This window comes from Hemibagrus wyckioides, linkage group LG01 (genome assembly GCF_019097595.1).
Source record: "Hemibagrus wyckioides isolate EC202008001 linkage group LG01, SWU_Hwy_1.0, whole genome shotgun sequence".
Lineage (NCBI taxonomy): Eukaryota > Metazoa > Chordata > Actinopteri > Siluriformes > Bagridae > Hemibagrus > Hemibagrus wyckioides.
The window spans coordinates 20,863,774-20,880,235 of NC_080710.1; the positions used below are offsets into that span (position 1 = coordinate 20,863,774).

At 38.8% G+C, this 16,462-nt stretch overlaps 3 protein-coding genes across 3 annotated transcripts; 2 read left to right on the plus strand and 1 right to left on the minus strand.

Annotated features, from left to right (window-relative positions):
- Positions 1 to 1,473: 1,473 nt before the first annotated feature.
- gpd1l (glycerol-3-phosphate dehydrogenase 1 like) lies at positions 1,474 to 10,702 on the plus strand. The gene is made up of 8 exons (XM_058383851.1): positions 1,474 to 1,651; positions 1,994 to 2,171; positions 2,342 to 2,482; positions 4,834 to 4,972; positions 6,641 to 6,753; positions 7,393 to 7,629; positions 7,797 to 7,903; positions 8,932 to 10,702. Exons 1-8 carry the CDS (start codon positions 1,608 to 1,610, stop codon positions 9,026 to 9,028), a joined length of 1,056 nt encoding a protein of 351 aa, XP_058239834.1. The 5' UTR covers positions 1,474 to 1,607; the 3' UTR covers positions 9,029 to 10,702.
- Positions 10,703 to 10,775: 73 nt separating this feature from the next.
- kiaa1143 (KIAA1143 ortholog) lies at positions 10,776 to 12,818 on the minus strand. The gene is made up of 3 exons (XM_058384259.1): positions 12,568 to 12,818; positions 12,320 to 12,464; positions 10,776 to 11,573 (listed from the first exon to the last, which is right to left on the minus strand). The coding sequence occupies exons 1-3, from the start codon at positions 12,673 to 12,675 to the stop codon at positions 11,377 to 11,379; spliced, it is 450 nt and encodes a 149-aa protein (XP_058240242.1). The 5' UTR covers positions 12,676 to 12,818; the 3' UTR covers positions 10,776 to 11,376.
- A 252-nt stretch (positions 12,819 to 13,070) lies between these two features.
- On the plus strand, positions 13,071 to 16,425 carry tmem42a (transmembrane protein 42a). Its single transcript, XM_058384144.1, has 3 exons — positions 13,071 to 13,387; positions 14,143 to 14,289; positions 15,111 to 16,425. Exons 1-3 carry the CDS (start codon positions 13,211 to 13,213, stop codon positions 15,249 to 15,251), a joined length of 465 nt encoding a protein of 154 aa, XP_058240127.1. The 5' UTR covers positions 13,071 to 13,210; the 3' UTR covers positions 15,252 to 16,425.
- The last annotated feature ends 37 nt before the right edge of the window (positions 16,426 to 16,462 follow it).

The window sequence follows — 16,462 nt, forward strand, 5'->3', positions numbered from 1 at the left end:
GATAGGAGAGCTGGTAGGAGACGAAAATTTGGTGCTCTCTACAACCATCACCAAAACACTGTCTTATAGAATATCTTTTGCATGAATGGGGTTCATCCCTTTTGTACAATTACCAGGACTTTAAGAAACCATACCAAGTCTCACTGAAGCTACTCTGGCAGCTCATGTTGGAGTATCAGCTTACTAAGGAACTTTATGTACTTTTTCTGGTAAATTGTGACCTATTTGCCAGCTCTCCTTACATTTATACACTACCTAACTTTAAATAAGAATAATTTCTTTCTAAACAAATCTATTTCCTTATTGTCTCCATGTAGGCCACAGGTTCTCAAACCTGAACCTGGAGTAAACATGACTTTATGTCTAAATCATGCAGCTGTATTCCACGTCCTTACGAAACAACACTGGGGTATTGACTACATCTTTGTACTCCCTTCCCTGCACATTCTAGTGTTTCTCTGCTCTAACACACCAACTCAGGAAAGGTTGTTGATTAGCTGATTAGTTAAATCAAGTGTGTTGGGAACAGGGAAAACATTTATATGGGCAGGCCAGGGGGCACAAAGACCAAGACAACAGGTCAATATCTCACTGGCATTGGCAGAGTGTGCAAACAGAGCTGTATCATACAGACGTAACATCCTATTATGATTATCAAAACATGTTGCAAATTTGAAATAATTTGCACAGTCATTTGGGATCAGGGTTGGGAAGCTGTGATTTGGAATATAGTCTATGTTTGGCTCTTAACAGTGTTCAAAGTCTTCCCTCTATATAGTCCTAGAAATATAAGGTTCATTAACGATTCTTTCCAATAGGAACTGTACTTAGAACCTGACCGAAAAACACTTTTTTTTGCATTTTTATGGGAGACACCTTTTGTAGAGTCCTGCCGCGAGTGATTTCTTTTCTTTTTGTTTGTGTTAAAAACCGTCACTGACTTGTTAGACACTTCTAACTGTACTAAATGAGCTCTATGCCCAAGAACTACAACTCCCTCATTAATCTGTTAATTATCTTAGCAAAGTATTATATTCATGAGACAAAAAATCATTCAAAAGAAACCATCATATATTACCTTTTATAACACTGATCTTAAAATATATTGTGAAACCCTTTATAACATGAGATCATAGAATAAGAAACTTATGAGAACGATCAAATTTATGTAAGCACTTTTGTCCTGGCATTCATTCATTCATTCATTCATTCATTCATTCATTCATTCATTTATTTATTTATTTATTTATTTATTTATTTATTTATTTAAATTTAAATTTATTATTTGTTTTGTTTCATGTTGATTTAAACTGTTTGACATTGTTTTGTATCTTCCCTGCGCTTCTTGTATTGTACTTGTGTGTGTGCGTGAGGGGAACTAAATATAAATAAATAAATAAATAAATAAATAAATAAATAAATAAATAAATAAAAAGAACTATAACTCCCGTCGGCGTTGGTTCGTCGTCACGTTTTAGTGACGCAATCAAAAGTCGACGAACACGTTCACGCCCTCAGGGTCCACATCGAGCAACTATAATCAGTTGGCTGTGTGCAGTAGTTTCCGCCATATTATTAGGTTTCTCTGTGTTTAGAAGATATTTGCAATGACTGCACCGCTGAAAGTGTGTATCGTGGGCTCAGGAAACTGGTGAGTACACACTGTTTACCTCATCGCCAGGTTGGAGGTGAATATCATACTGTTAGCGTTAATGTTTAACCTTAACACCTAGTTTAAAAATTAATCAAATGCATTTGCATTCATTTGCATATATAATCAATAATTATTTGCCCCTAATACAACACTTAAGGTTAATTGCTTTAAAAATAAACTCTGAGATTGTTTTATTTTATACAGAAATGCAGTCACAAATTCACCATTGTGCTTAACACCTGCATTACACACCCTATCCTAATGAACACTTCAGTAAACTGAGGATGAATAATGAATAATAATAATGAATAACTTAATCTCTTCTTATCCTCCAATCAGGGGCTCTGCAATTGCTAGGATCATTGGCCACAATGCACAAAAACTCCAGCGTTTTGCCACCACTGTCAGGATGTGGGTATATGAGGAGAATATAAATGGAAGGAAACTTACTGATATCATTAACACCGATCATGAGAACGTCAAATACCTCCCAGGCTACAAACTTCCAGAAAATGTGGTAAGAATTATTTAAGGTGTCTGTTTAATAGCCGTGATCTTACTTCGATTTGTTCCCCTGTCATATAAAATGGAATACACTCGTTTAAAGCCGGGCATTGCTGATTCATGTATGCTGTAATAGGATAGAGTTTGCTATGCTGGTATTAAGAAGCAACCCTCTTATCGCAGATTGCAGTGCCTGAGCTGCGGGATGCTGCAGATGGAGCAGACTTGCTGGTGTTTGTGGTCCCACACCAGTTTATCCGAAAGCTGTGTGACGAGATGGTCGGCTGTGTTCCTAAGACGGCCCGTGGAATTACCTTAATTAAGGTAAAGTGCATTTTATCCAGTAAATATTGTGCTTTGTTTGGACAGACATGAGGAAATGGAAAGACTATTCATGGTACTAGACCATAGAGAGACAATGGTTCTTAAATGTTTGTTTAGATGTAAGAGTAAATACTTCATTCTTATTGTACACAATACAGTGTGGCAGCTCTGAGAGAGTGTGAGAATTGATGAGCATGTACCTCTTTCTAGATGGAAAAGAAACAAACATTTGTGTCCTTGGTGGGTGGAGTCCTTGATGATTTTGCTGGTCATTGTGTGTAGTTGGCTAGCGTACACAATATCCAGGTTCGGGAGCTCAAAGCTTATAATCTGCTGTGCTGTTTTAACTATGCGAAAAACTTTTTTTTTTCCCCTTAGTGCAGCTATCATTATGATATCATAGGTGAGTATGCTCTCTGTTGTCCTGCGGTTGAAGTCCACTGAGAGCTGTGTAGGTAGTCTGGCCTGCTTAAGTTTCCGCAAGAAGAATAGCCTTTAGTCTAATGGCTGTAATGCAAGATCTATAAAACAAGCTATAAAATCAGCTTGGTTTACTTTGATGAAAGTTATTTTTGACATGGACCAGCCAGATAGACAACTTTTTTAACTGCAAAATAGTCAGGATACACCTGATTTCACAAACACTATGCCAATATTTTTAATGGGGATTTGAGATGGAGCTGGAGACTAAGGCTGCATTTACAGTACAAGCTTCTTTGCCCAGTTCTGATTTTGTTTTTCCCCTCAGATTGGATCTGTCTATCCTGACGGTTCACATTCATAACCACAAGAAATCCATATCTGTCTTAATGTGAACACATCTCTCTTCAAAATGTCCCACATGCACACATCAAATTCTTCTACGGTTTTGGTGGTTTTCTTCTGAATCACCAAAATCAGTTTCCCAGCTCTTTCCCCTTAGGCAAAGTCAAAAAAGCTTTATTGTCATTTCAACCATATATAGCTGATGCAGTACACGGTGAAATGAAAGAATGTTTCTGCTACACAGAACAAAAAAACAAAACACAGGGTGACTCAGACAAACATAGAACTAAACTATACTTCCAAGGTGCAAGAATTTTTTAAACTAAACATACAACACAAGTGCAGAGGATGACGAGACAGTGCAGACAAAACAAGGCAAGACACATAACGCCGACTGTGTGCAAAAAGACAGGGTTAGACAGTGAGTGCAAAAAGACACAGGGTTCGGGACAGTGTGTTATAGCAGCTGGCCCTGCCAAGACTAGACTATGGTTATGATTATGAAGGTTATGTGTGCATCTACATTATCATGTGTTGGGGAGAAAAAGCCACAAATTCTATTCCGGCTTTTCACCTTCTTGCTGCTTGGCCACTTATCAGATGCGTGTCTCATCTAGGACCACATACAAAAGTGGCTCATTTGAAAAGATCAGATTTTTATATCCACAAGGTCCTAAAACTTTAGGCCTATTTTACATTAAGGTGGAAAATCAGGTTTGAGTCACTTCAGCCTGGTAATGTGAAGATAAACTAAATTTATTGTTATGGATTGCAAAATAAAAGAAAGTTAAGTCCAAGAACTGTCGAAACTTCTAACTGTTTCCACATCACGAGTTCTCTACACTTCCACCTCTCTGTTCTATACAAAATACAAGCTGAGGAATGATGTGGGTGGATTGTGTGTGTGTGTGTGTGTGTGTGTGTAGGGCTCAGGGGAGTGCACCATATGTGAGCACGACTCATGAGTCAAACACGGACTGCTGGCTTTCTGGCCAGCTGCTTATTCTCTGTTTATTTCTGAGTTTCAGGTTCTCTCTCTCTCTCTCTCTCTCTCTCTCTCTCTCTCTCTCTCTCTCTCTCTCTCTCTCTCTCTCTCTCTCTCTCTCTCTCTCTCTCTCTCTCTCTCTCTCTCTCTCTCTCTCTCTCTCTCTCTCTCTCTCTCTCTCTCTCTCTCTCTCTCTCTCTCTCTCTCTCTCTCCCTTTTATTACTGTTATAATTTATCCCTCCACCTACTTGGCTCTCATTGGAATTCACTCTGGGACCTTTACAATGCAGTCACATTTTTGTGTTGCTTTTATCCATGACATAATCTGTTTTTATAAGATTTCTACCTTTGGATGGCTTTATTCATTTTGAATGTCTTTAATCATTAAATAAAAAAAAACATAGCATGTTCCTGATCTGCATTTCTTACTCCCATTCTTTATTTTTCTCCTTATTTCATGAGTCATTGGGCAAAAAGCTCTTCAAGATGTTTTTTTGGGAACAGCTGCATTTCACAGCTCGATGCTTCTAAAGAAACAGATGTTGAGATTTGCATAAAACACATCTGAGTAAACTTTATCTATCCGGTGTTCCTTTTTAGGGTATTGATGAAGGACCCGAGGGGCTGAAACTCATCTCTGATATCATTCGGGAGAAGATGGGTATTGATGTCAGTGTCCTAATGGGGGCCAACATTGCTAATGAGGTGGCGGCTGAAAAGTTCTGTGAAACCACAATCGGTAAGAAAAAAGCTTAATTGCTTGGCAATGGTGAGTTTTAATGCTCCGGCCGACGTATTTGCAGGATTAGCTTCTTTTTCTTAGCTGTAATGTTGGTAGTGACATCATTATTCACTGCAAGAGAAAGAAACAAATTGGGGTTTTTCAATCGAGACCTACTTCTAATGTACTTTTGAGTAGCAGAACTGTATCACGTGGGATATGTTGGGTAACATAGTGCAGCTGATATTTTTGTTTATTATTATAATGTGTTGATTATATTTCTGTAACAGCAGCTCTGACATTTTTAACTGCAAACTAAACCATATGTTTGTATTAAGCGGTTCCTCCAGGATTTTGTCATTTTGCGTTTGAAGAGATGAGCACAAAATCAAGCGAACTTCTCAGTATTCAATTCTTGAAAAATTTTTTTTGGCGATTGGAGCGAGACGTGTCATGTGATGTCATCACAATGCACATTCTGCCAAAGAACATGGATTGAACATGAGTACAGCTATCACAGAAAGTAATTACACTGGCAGTAATTGAAAAAGAAGAATCATAATCCACAGCTAATGATATGTGCTTGAAAATGTTTGGTACGGCGTATTGTTCTTTAAGGAAATGTTTATTTAAGTAGGCTCAGTGCTTTGTAACTGTCAGGAGGTTTTCTTCAGGAGTCCTACAGGACAGCAGACTTTCCACTTCCTTACTAGCAGGACAAGCTGCATTTTCTTTTCAAGAGAAAGTAAAACATAGAGGTTGATGATGGAACAGCTACATGTAATGTAATCAGTAACAGAAATTAACTTTTCACAGACACTCCCCAACATCAAATGTAACAATAATCTGAACGTGTATGTTTGTGATTTATTGAAGAAAATGTCATCACTGGCAAATTATAGTGCTGTGGTAATGGCCCCCTTCTTTCAATGGGGCTGTATCGCACTGTCATGTGCTTTATTTCTAATACAGTATGTATGACTCAGTATTAGGGATATGCTTATGTCATTAAACCTTTAACCCTTTCACCCAGCCTGTTTAAACCTGCTCTGGCTAGCATCGTGTGGATGTCGTTTTCAGTACAGGTCAAAAAGAGTAGTTCGTATTTCGTTTAAACCTCTAAGCTTAGTTTTGTAACCCTCAAACCACTGGTTACTAAGATTACCCTGAACTTGCCTGAGTTCCGTGAGTGAGAGGTTGGTAAATGCAAGGACAGTGAAGCAGAGATGTTAACTGCACTAGTTCTGCTCTATTACAGTGTAATGCCCAAATTTTAAAGTAGATCCTGTGTGGGGGGAAAAAAAAAAAACCCAACAGTTTTTCCCCCATAATATCTTTTGCAACTCTGGTCTTGTTTACATTGTTGGCACTCGCCATTAGCAAGAATTAGGTGATTTGACACACCCAGGCAGGGCACTGCATGTCTTGTGCTGTTTAACTATAAAGTGTAGTTAAATACATTTCTATTTCTGCAATCCACCCCTGAGCATTGCGTATTAACATAGTGACACGTTCATGACAAATCTCTTAACCACCAGAATATTTAGCCTTTTACAGAACCATTTCATATAAAGACACACCACTGCTTGAATGACAGAATACCAGCTTTAGTGTAGAGGGTAGAAGGCAATATCTTATTGGCCGGAAGGAGCTAAGCAGTGCTGCTGTTTGTTCTTCACTTTGCAGGCAGTAAAATCTTGGAGAATGGACAGCTTTTTAAGGAGCTTCTGCAGACGCCCAACTTCCGCATCACTGTCGTGGATGATGCAGATACCGTGGAGCTGTGTGGAGCTCTCAAAGTAAATAGCACTCATATTGGCTGCTTTCCCAGGAAAAGCCTCTCTGTGAATAAGGAGGGCATATGAGCTGAAGTGTGACTCATACACATGCAACACACATTAAAATGCCTGTGGAACACAGCAATAAGTCTTCTTAATTCTGCTTGCTTAGATAAGCGAAAATGCTTTAAATGCAAAGCTGAAAGGAGTTTACATTTACCCCGAACCTTGCGTCTGGTCATATTATAGAGCTGAAACAATAGATTTGTTTCTGTCATATCTGTGGCTTTTTGTAATATCATTAGTTATGGTTAAGCATTAATCATCACCATGATTCCACACTCTTATTATAGTATACACACATCCTTCCACAAGTGAAGGCCTAGGTTTAATAAAAAACAAAATAAAAATACATTTTATTATTTACTATAACTTTCCTCTAGTCTTATATTGTTCAGTTTTATGTTTCAGTTTATCTGACATATTTACAGCAGTATTTTCTTTTCTTAATTTTATTATTATACATTAATAAAAAAAAATAATAATAATAATTTGTGGTGGTGGTCTTTTTGTTACTATTTTTTTGTTCTATTTAATTATTTATTTATTTTAATTTATATATATATATATATATTTTTTTTTTTTGCCTCTGCTTTTCAGAACATTGTGGCAGTGGGAGCAGGTTTCTGTGATGGCCTGAAGTGTGGAGACAATACCAAAGCAGCAGTGATCAGGCTGGGGCTGATGGAGATGATTGCCTTTGCCAGGCTCTTCAGTAAAGACGATTCTGTGTCCTCTGCTACCTTTTTGGAAAGTTGTGGAGTAGCTGACCTCATCACCACCTGCTATGGCGGACGCAACCGTCGCGTAGCAGAGGCCTTTGTCACAACAGGCAAGGTGTGCAGCAGTATGACACCCATCTTTCTGCATGGGAGAATTTTTTTCTGTTACTGATGTGTTGTTGATATCTTAAAGATGAACCACTGTTAAACCCTTTATGATTTCGAACTTAGGAACTTGTGGTGAGCTTCAGGGTAATGAAATGACTGTGTTTTGTGTCCTAGAGCATTGAGGAACTCGAGAAAGAGATGCTGAATGGTCAGAAGCTTCAAGGGCCACTAACATCTGCTGAAGTTAACCACATCCTCAAGCAGAAGGGCCTAGTGGACAAGTAAGTGCGTTTGTTCCTTTTATTTTCTCATAACAGACATTGTCAACTTTTGACAGTGCACAGTGACACAGGATGTGTATTTATAAGTAATCTGTTATACCACACTGCTGATGAATGCTTGATTTGGATTGGTCCATTGCAGATATAACAGTAGTGCAAGGCAAAGAATTAAAGAATAAAATAATTCTTTAAGTTGCCTTTCTTTCAATGTGCTTGTTCATACAGCGATCAGACATAAACAACTGACGGGTGAAGTGAATAATTATCTTGGTTATGATCATGTCAGTGTCACATGATAAGGAGTGGGATATGTTAGGCATGTTGGAAGGAGGGAAAACTTTGACAAGGGCCAAATCTGTGATGGCTAGACGGCTGGGTCAGAGCATGTCCAAAACAGCAGGTCTTGTGTGGTGTTCTCGGTATGCAGTGGTTACTACCAACAAAAAGTTACCTACGTAGGGAGTGAAGGCTAGTCTGTCTGGTCCGATCCCACAGAAGAGCTACTGTGGCACAAATTGCTGAAAAATTTACTGCTGGCTGTGATGGAAAGATATCAGAACACACAATGCGATCAGAGCAGTATTGGCAGCAGAAAGTGGACCTAAACAATATGAAGTAAATGGATTTAATGTTATGGCTGATCGGTGTATGATTTCATTACTTTAATAACAGCTATCACAGGGACTTTTATACTTGATGCCGTGTATAAACGGATTTTATAAAAGTCTCCACTGTAAATGCTTTGTACCAGATTTCAGAGGGCTTTGTGGTTTCTCAGTTATGTGACAAGCTGCATTTTTCTGACTAATTGACTTCAAGAGCAAGACAAAAAGGATGGTGAGGGAAAGACTATTTATAACTGATGTACAGTAAGTGATGTTAAAGAAAAGACACTATTTTATTTTTCTGTTATCCTGACAGGCCACATAACACCACCCATGATTATTTTTACTATAGTTATTGCTTACATAGAAAATAATAAAAAATGATTGATTATTTTTTCTAAAGAAATATACCTTATGTTCTAGGTTCCCCTTGTTCACGGCTGTGTATCAGATCTGCTTCGAGGGCAAGCCAGTTCAGGACATGATCTCCTGCCTGCAGTCTCACCCTGAGCACATTTGAGAGCCTCTCAAAGAGCTGCAGTCATGGTGGCCTCAAAAGTAACACCTCCACCAGCACCTCTGCCTTTGATACAGTGATTAGTCCTGCCTTTATCATACTTTCTCTGTTTACGCACATTTATATATATATATATATTTTTTTTTCAAGTAGCCTTTAGTTAATAACACTTCGGGATTTAAATTGTTAGGTTGGGGTCATTCTCAGGGTCTAACCAGTCTCAAAGCTGCAAAACATTTTGACTAATTCCACTAATCACATGACACATGGAGTGATATCTTTCGGAACATGAAGCTGTATGTGATATCTACTCCTTAGTGATTTTTACTCTCATTTGGTGTCGACTGCCCCCTTGTGGAGGGCATAACTACTGCAGAAACATTAACAAAGCTCATACAAACTCAACTCTTTGTATCTCACCACTGACCAAACTAACAGTTCATATCATGTTTTTAAGCTTGATCAGTCTTCTAAGCTCAGTAAGGTTTTTATCCAGTAAGTAGTACTGTTGCTGGTCAGAGCCAGTGAGTACTGCACATCCCCCCCCCCCCCCCCCCCCAAGTTCTCCAGAAGGCAGAAGGCCATTTGATGAATATGCTGCTAACATGCTCACTGGTGATGACCTTCTGCACACAGATGCAACTTTTGGGACCATTTCTTGATCACCAGATCCTTTTTCCTGCTGGGCAAAGAAACTTTAAATCCAACCTCATCCCCCATGAAAACAATTATACCTCTGTTTTTAACTGTTTATAAAATTTTTAACAAGAGTTTGTATCACTTTATCCCATTTACCCAGTGATGAGAAGAACCTGCCAGAAAAAGCTCCACTATTTATTTCCCCCCCTTTTTTAATGGAGGTCATTTGGTGTCTCTTGTTAAATAGAAAATGTTTTTTTTGGTCAGTTTCTTTTTCAGTGAGCTTTTTTTTTTTTTAAGGAAATGAAGGGAATTAAGCAGCGCTTTAACATCATACTGTGAAAGGGTTTTCTCTTTAAAAATCCTTGATAATCAGAAATGAAATGAATTGCACTGTCCTGTGTGTTAATACTTTTCCAGAATCACTTGTGCACTAACAGCTGTAATGGAGTGTTATGGTCATTTGTAGCATCATCATATTCAAACGGATCATTTTTGTATGCTGATTTTACTAATCAATACTAATTAACCAGCACCACTTTTTTTTTTATTTTTTCTGTTTGATTTCAAATGTCATGAGTCCAATTCCGTCTGTTTTCTTCCTATCGAGATAGCTCAGTTTGCTGTTTTTGTTAGTTGGAAAGTCTAAATGCTATTTCAAGTGTCCTCATCTTCAGCTATCATGTTTTAGTAAGCATTGAGAATGGACGGTTTATAGAATTTGGCTCAGCAATGCTCACAGATGTAAAATCGGACACCTTGTTAGCTGAGCCTGTGATTCATTTCAGATGCTCTGATTTCTCTAAGCTGTATTGCATTCTGGGTGTAGACTTGTAAGCAAGCCTCACTCCATGTAGTTTTGGTGCTGATTGTCATAATTCTATAAACAATTTTTTTTTAACACTATTCTGTTAACGCTGCAAAAATCCGATCCTCTGTAATGTCATATGTGAAGGTGGAAAGTGAACTGACTGCAGAATGGCAAACATTCACAATTAAACACAGCCTTGTCTAGATGAATAAAGTGTTTACTACTTACTGAACTCCTGGTTTATTCATTCAGTCATTACAGTGTGGTCTGGCAAATGACCACATATGAAGATAAGAGATGTGAAATAATAATTGTTTTTATTTGTGATATATAAAACCCATAATGAAAGAGGTATGTACCAGTATCTCAATCCTTGAGATCCAAAAAAAAAACAAAAACATAACTCTAGACAGCTCCTTTATAGAAGCTATACATGTATGAACATCTGCTTTTGGCAGAATAATTTATCTACAACACAAACTCTCAATACAGTGACTGCAGCTGAAACCCACCACATGTTAATTGTTGATCATTTGCATTTTGCTTAAGCACACCGATTTTAAACAATGCTAATACATAGCTCCAAAAATCTGCAAAACATCTGGCAAGGAAAATACAAAAATGGTACATTACACACAGAATTACAGCAGGAAAATGGTTATCAGTTTTTTTTTTTTATCATGATGCATAGAATGGACAGCACATATTTTTGCTTGTTGATATTAAAACGTTCTGGCAGACATGCCAAGATAACGAATTAGATCATTTCAATAATGATCCAAAGATGTCTATAATCTGTCTCAGAAAAGTATTTCAAATTACAAAACAATTTCATTAAAATTTCTAAAATTGTGTGTGTGGGGGGGGTTTCAACCGTCATATACTTTGATTAAGGTATAGCTCAATCTTCCTCCTCATCATCACCAAAAGACAAGAGGCTCCTGTTCTTCACCTTCACTCCAGACTCCTTCTTCTTCTCCTCATTCTCGCTCTTTTTCTTCTTGCTGTTGGAGCTAGCGGTTATGCCTTCAAATTTATCTGAGGAACGTTTTGCTGGCTTCTTAAATAAAATCTTTCCATCTGCAGGAGGCTGCTCATCTGGGACATAGGGAAAAAAAAGTATTTTATGTTCTGCATTCAAGTGGGCATTGACTACAACAAAGGATTAGTTTAGATGATCTGTACAGTTATAGCAAAACACAGTGGTAGGTGTGTGTTTATACCTAATTCATGGACTATTAGACTCTAAGCACATCAAGGTTCTGGGCTTGTATGTTGATTAAGCAGAGAATACAGAAAATCTAATCTGCTTATTCAATGAACAATGAATCCAATTTCATTTAATTTAGTTTGTTTGAGATGACATGAGGAGAAAATCGCAAGAGGAACCAGACAAGAGTTTGGTGTGGAGGAACCTCACTGGCCTGCGCAGAGTCCTGTAAAATTCCTCCACACCAAACTCACTCATCCATGTCTTTATGGACCTTGCTTTGTTCACTGGTGTGCAGTCATGTTGGAACAGGAAGGGGCCATCACCAAACTGTTCCCACAAAGCTGGGAGCATGAAATTGTCCAAAATGTCTTGGTATGCTGAAATATTAAGAGTTCCTTTCACTGGAACTAAGGGGTCAAGTGCAAACCCTGAAAAACAACACCTGAATTCAATGATTTGGAGGGGTGTCCCAAAACTTTTGGCAATATAGTGCACATACTGTTTAATTCAGCTTTATTTCTGATTACTCGACAAAACTAAACTGTGTTGTGCAGAAATTCTACAGAGCTAGTGTTGGGGAAACTTTGCATTCACAGTGTAAACCATCTGGACAATAAAGACACTTGACTACCTTTGTCAGATCCTTTTATATCTTTCTTGAGCAGCATAGCCTCCTCTGCGGTGAGGTCCCCCTTCTTTAACACCACCACCTGCGGCATTTCATCCTCTCGGTCACTGTCCCCGCTGTCCTCATCACACTGGGGCAGTTCCTGTCGCTGTGATCACAAACATAAAGTCAGCGCTTAATAGCCAAACCATTATACATATACAGTATATCAGTAACACTGACGGGAGTGGGAGTTAGCTTAGCTAGGCTACCTTTGTTTCTACAGTTGGTCCTTCTTTGTATCCAACGTCATTCTTGAATTTTCGCAGAAACGATGGCTCGCTCGGCTTCACCCACGACACGTTACCTTTCTTGTTCATTCTTATATTGTGATAAATATTCAATACAGCTTCTATACAAGTGGCTCACGCTAGCGCCAACTCGGGTCAACAAATACAGACGTCATCAACGCGCGCGGCTTTCCCCAATTCGCTTACTAAATAGTGGTCGAGATTGGATTAGAAGTGTCCCAAATCGTAGTATATTTCGAAGCGTCGGAGTTGTTTCGATGTTCGGAGTTTTGTGGAAAAAATAAGTGAAGGATAAATTATATTGTTTAAATTATATATGGAATAATTTCTAGGTAACTATGTAACAACGTTCTCTTCCTTTATTTGACGCGTGAGTGTGTATAGTAGGCACTTCCACACTCTTTTTCTGCACACTCAAAAGTACGTACTTTTTCTTCACAAAAAGAGCACAGTGCGTAGTATTAGTATGCGAATTGGGACGCAGGACAATCCGGGAAGTATTCCTCTGCTTCCTCATTCAATGTTTGGCCACAACGCTGGGCATAATGTTGACTAGTCTGAACGTCAGTATTTCTTTGCAGTGATATAATTCCCACGTGTAGTTATGCTGACTGGGTTGATGTACGCGTTGTTAGCCGGATTGTTTGGTGCGTTTGCTTCCTCATCTGCAAAATTATCTTTGGGAGCCACTTACCTTAAAGAGCTGTGCGACACTGCTGTGAGAAAATGGACCGAGGAGGGCAATTTAACCCCTGGTGTGGACTCTACAGCTTGTGAATGGGTAAAAAGACTTAGTTTCATTGCATACACTGAGCAAGAATAACATTATGACCATCTGCCTAATATTGTGTTGGTCCCCCTTTTGCTGCCCTGACCCATCATGCACTGTGTATTCTGACACCTTTCTATCAAAACCAGCATTAACTTCTTCAGCAATTTGATCAACAGTAGCTCGTCTGTTGGATCGGATCACACGGGCCAGCCTTCACTCCCCATGTGCATCAATGAGCCTTGGCCGCCCATGACCCTGTCTCTTTACCACTGTTCCTTCCTTGGACCACTCTTGAAAGATACTGACCACTGCAGACTGGGAACACCCCACAAGAGCTGCAGTTTTGGAGATGCTCTGATCCAGTGGTCTAGCCATCACAATCTGGCCCTTGTCAAACTCGCTCAAATCCTTACACTTGCCCATTTTTCCTGCTTCTAACTCATCAACTTTGAGGACAAAATGTTCACTTGCTGCCTAATATATCCCACCCACTAACAGGTGCCTTGATGAGGAGATAATCAGTCTTATTCACTTCACCTCTCACTGCTCATAATGTTGTGTTTGATCGGTGTAAATCGTAGCAGTGCTTCCTGAATTGATTCTATCCTAGACTCATTTTCCAAAGCAACAGATCTGTTCATAATGATATAATGATATCTGTTTCCATAAAACACTAGTTAACAGTAATGCTACATTATTTACGTGTGAATATGATACACTATAATCATCTGAGTCCTTTCTCTTTATGCTGATGTTCTCCACAGGTCCACATTCCTCTGAGACTGGTGTGTGGCCTCCTGCTGTTCAGCTCTAATGCTGTGATGTGGACCTTCTTTGCCAAAGCTCTGCGACATTCATCGTCTTCAGCTCAGGCTACTGTAACCACTACTGCCTCTAATTTCATCTCCTCTGTAAGACTCAGCACAACAAACTGCATTAAAGAGCATAATAGTTCCAGAAAAAAAAGGGTTACAGTTACAGCATTTAGCAGATGCCCTTATCCAGAGCAACTTACATTTTATACAACTGAAAAATTAAGGGCCTTGCTCAAGGGCCCAGCAGTGGCAGCTTGGTGGACCTGGGATTCAAACTCACAACCTTCTGAGCAGTAGTCCAATACCTTAACCACTAAGTTACCGCATCCCATTATTCTAGTGCCTTTCTGCCTACAGGTTGTTTATTTTCCTATAACAGCAAGTCCTAAAAGACATTATTAATCATATACCACAGCAATTTGCCAAATTTTCTTTTTGTTTATTAATGCACAACATCATACATTTTAATTGTTTATTGTAGTTACTTTTACATTGTGGAGCAAGTTATCACTTTATTTCTCATGTTACTGCAGTTGAAGCTGCAGTTCTTCGTCCTTCTCTACTTCTTTACACTGGAGACTGCTTCAACAATAGAATGTCCCCTTTACCTTATCACCTTTCAACATTTAGATATTTTTCATGTGTTTCTTATTTGCCCTAGTTTATGATGCGTACCCACTGTGTAAGATGCAGCTATAGGAATTATAATATTTCAGAACGAGTGCATTACTATGATTTGAATTGCACACAGCGTTGTTATCAGAGCTGCAGTTACAGAAAATTAACCAGCATGCCTGTGACAATGCTGTGGTATAACTGGCAGGAACACATTCCAGTTCAGTGATTTGTTTTTAAATAAAGCCCAAAATGTAAATGTCATTTTGATGTGACCTGTCTTTGCTATTTATATTTTTCAGGCATTCCTTGGATATGGGATATTTGGAGAAAGCCATGCACTGTTGTGGTGGGTTGGCATCTCACTAATCTTGTTGGGGCTCTTCCTCTTGCATGGATCATCTCTCAAGGACCAGCAATTAGATGTGAAAAAGGATGACTAATCTCTCAGATGTGTTAAAGATGATTTCCAAATGATTAAGTCAAGTTTTTAGAATGTGTTTTATTTAGATTGTGTTATGCAGGGATTTATAGCTGACCCCACAGCTAGGCTCTATCTTTAATTTATTAGGAGCACCTATGCCAGTACTGGATAGAGCCTGCCTTTGCTTTCAAAACACCATTCTACAAGATGTTGGAAACACTCCTTTAAGACTCTGGTCCATGTTGACAAGCCTGCAGCACAGGTACACTTTCATGCTGTGAAAGGAGATCTGAAAGGATCTGGTAACTGGGAAAGGCACTGAATACCACTGAACTCATTGTCATGTTCATGAGATAACTTGCCTTGTGACATGATGCATTATCATATTGGAAGCCATCAGACGATGGGTACATTGTGGCCAGGAAGGAGCGCACATGTTCAGCAACAGTACTCAAAAAGGCTGTGGCATTCTTTCAGTTGTTTCATTACAACTGTTCAGGAAGAATTTCATCACCACAGTGTAGTGAAATGATGAAATGAAGTTGGGAGTGTGTGCTCTAGTGCATTGGACCTCACCTGTTTTGTGTGGTTGTACAGACTACATGTGATTGCACTGACATTGGGATGCCTATAGGGTATGTCCAGCTACTAATCAATGGTGGTCAAGCTTCCTGATGGGCTTGTCTGGCAATAAAGGACTCCTATAGGCATATCCTATACTGAGACACCAGAACAGATGCTTGAAAGGGAACTTCAATCCTGGTTCTCTGATAGTGTGAGTGAAGTATCTGACCAGACCATACATACAGAATTTTACTCCTTTAAAATTCTGTAATGGCAATACATTGTCTGTCAAAGAGAAGGAGCAGCTGTCCATGACATGTTCAAGCACTGTGAAACTGAATAAATATTTGTGCGTGATGTTAAACCACAATGATCAAACTCGTTTGAAGTAAACTTGTCCCTTTTTATTAGTGTGTGTCCTTTAATTCACATGAAATGTTCATTTTACACAAAAGATTACGATATATTTTTCAAAAAATAATAAAAGTTTGTTTGCTATGAAATAATGCACAATTATAACATCATAATGCCCTCACAGTATTGGGATTTTCACTCTAGCTATTAGTCTGTCAACCATGTAACCCTTCACACAATGTGTCACTGGATTCGGTTTCATAAACAGTCCTAATGCCGTCATAGATTTTGAGTTGAACAGAAAAATATATT